The 1,861-nt window shown below is 63.9% G+C and overlaps 1 protein-coding gene across 1 annotated transcript; it reads right to left on the bottom strand.

Moving 5' to 3' along the window:
- Nucleotides 1-361: 361 nt before the first annotated feature.
- Nucleotides 362-1,021, bottom strand: LOC119449293 (uncharacterized). Its single transcript, XM_037712466.1, has one exon. It carries the CDS (start codon nucleotides 1,019-1,021, stop codon nucleotides 362-364), a length of 660 nt encoding a protein of 219 aa, XP_037568394.1.
- Between the last annotated feature and the right edge of the window lie 840 nt (nucleotides 1,022-1,861).

Consider the following 1,861-nt stretch of genomic DNA (forward strand, 5'->3'; position numbering starts at 1 on the left):
TTTTTTTCCTCGTTCGCCCCCTAGCACACGGTGTCCGAGCGCCCGAGCCCAAGTGCATGTCTTCATCATTACACTCGGCCACACTGCTGAAGATAGTTCTGGCGGTTGTGAATGCGCGCTGATGCTGGAAAATTATTGTATAGTCGTCGTCGGAAGTAGTCGTCGTCAAGACCGTCCAGCGCGCAACCGGCTCCTTGGGGGGTCGGCACTGACTGTTGCGCTCTGGTCGCGGGTCTTGCCGTCGGTTGTCTTGCCGCTGAGCGTTGTAGGTTTCGGGCGGGGTTCGGGAGATTCCCTTGCAGGGTGATCCGTTGATTTTTGTGGGTGGTGCTGCCGGTCTTCCCCTCTTCTCCTCAGGCTTTCAAGGACTGTCACAGGGGTAGCTTGGGAGGCTGTCCTCGGGTGGTGGTGCTCTGGGTGGCTGGAGGGCATGGTCGGAGCCATTCTGGGGCGGCGCTTCGTTGCTGTGGCCGCTGTGCCTTGTGCGCCGCGCTGCCCCAGGGGAGAGCGCCTTGACGCCTGCGTAGATGCTGCGCTTGACGGCTACGGCCCCGGCGGGGGCGTTCCCGGAGGTGGGCGACCGTGGTGGTGGATGGCTCTGGTCAATGGCCGCTGACGCTTGCCTGAACACCGGGTCGTGATCTCTGGTGGCGGCAGTCGGGGTTGAGGGATTGCCACCGCCACTGCTGCTGGAAGCATGGGGTGTTGGGACTGGTTGCTGCTGGGTACTGGAGGATACCGTAGCGCTGCGGCTGCTCCCGTGGTGCGGTGGTGGCTTCGGGCGGGGGCGTCCTGTGGTGGGGGCTGTCTTATAGTGCCTCCCTTGTGGCCTGGTGTGGCTGACACTCCCTGGGGCGAGGGCGATGGCGGAACCGGGTGGAGTGGACCTGCGCGCGGCTGCTGCTGCGGCCCGAGGAGGGTGATTGTGGGACTCTGGGCCGGTCGGTCCGGGCCCCGGGTCGGGTTCTCCATGCTTGACACGTGTGCCTAACGTCGTTTCGTAGATGGGCTGGTGGGCCATCTCATTGGTGGACGGCACCCCCTTTGCGGCAGGGGTGGCGTGTGCCGGAGTGGGGCTTTTGTTGCGCTGCTCCTCGGCCCTCAGCAGCAGCAGCAGCAGCAGCAGCAGCAGCAGCAGCAGCAGATCAACGGCGAATGGGTCCATGTCCCAAGGGTCGCAGCACTGCGCATTTCCCGCGTTGTCCCCACATGCTTCTACTTCCGACGCAGCTGCGGACGCAGCTTCATCCGTTCTCTTGTAGAGCTCGCCACCGGGCCTGCCATGGATGGCGGAGTACGCCGACGTGGAGCTGTTCGAACGGGAGGCCTGTGACCGATGCGGTGGCGGCTGAGGTCGACCCGCCGCCGCTGCTGCCGAACCATTGGTTCTCGGTCGCGACCTTCGACGACGACGAGCCGCAGCTGATGCTCGGTAATGTAGGGGCAGCACAGGCATAAGGTAACGGGCGGCTACCAGATGGCTCTATCGGAAACGGGATACTAGCGGAAGCGGTGGTCATCATGCGCTTCCCGTCGTCTGGGTTAAAGCAGACGGCGACCCCCGGTGAGCCGGCGTCTGCGGCGAGGCAGTCTGCGGACCACTCTGTCGACGCGTTGCTGGGCACACCTGCCGCAGCATCGAAGCAGTAGCTCGCCGGAGCACTGTGCGCTGAACTTCGCTGGTCGGACTCACCGCAGGCAGAAGGTAGCTGGCCGAAAGCAGCTATCAGCGCTGCGCTACATTCAAGCCATGACCGCTGTTTGATACTTTCGACATGCCAGTTCTCCCATGCCTTGGCGGCACCTCGAAGTCACCCCGCCGCAACCAGCCATATCGTATTGTCGGGCCAGGCATGCCGTG

The sequence above is a fragment of the Dermacentor silvarum genome, chromosome 4, assembly GCF_013339745.2.
Source record: "Dermacentor silvarum isolate Dsil-2018 chromosome 4, BIME_Dsil_1.4, whole genome shotgun sequence".
NCBI classification, from domain to species: domain Eukaryota; kingdom Metazoa; phylum Arthropoda; class Arachnida; order Ixodida; family Ixodidae; genus Dermacentor; species Dermacentor silvarum.

Excerpts from the sequence above, each read along its gene's own strand:
- LOC119449293 (XM_037712466.1), bottom strand. The coding sequence starts at position 1,021 with ATGGCCCACCAGCCCATCTACGAAACGACGTTAGGCACACGTGTCAAG.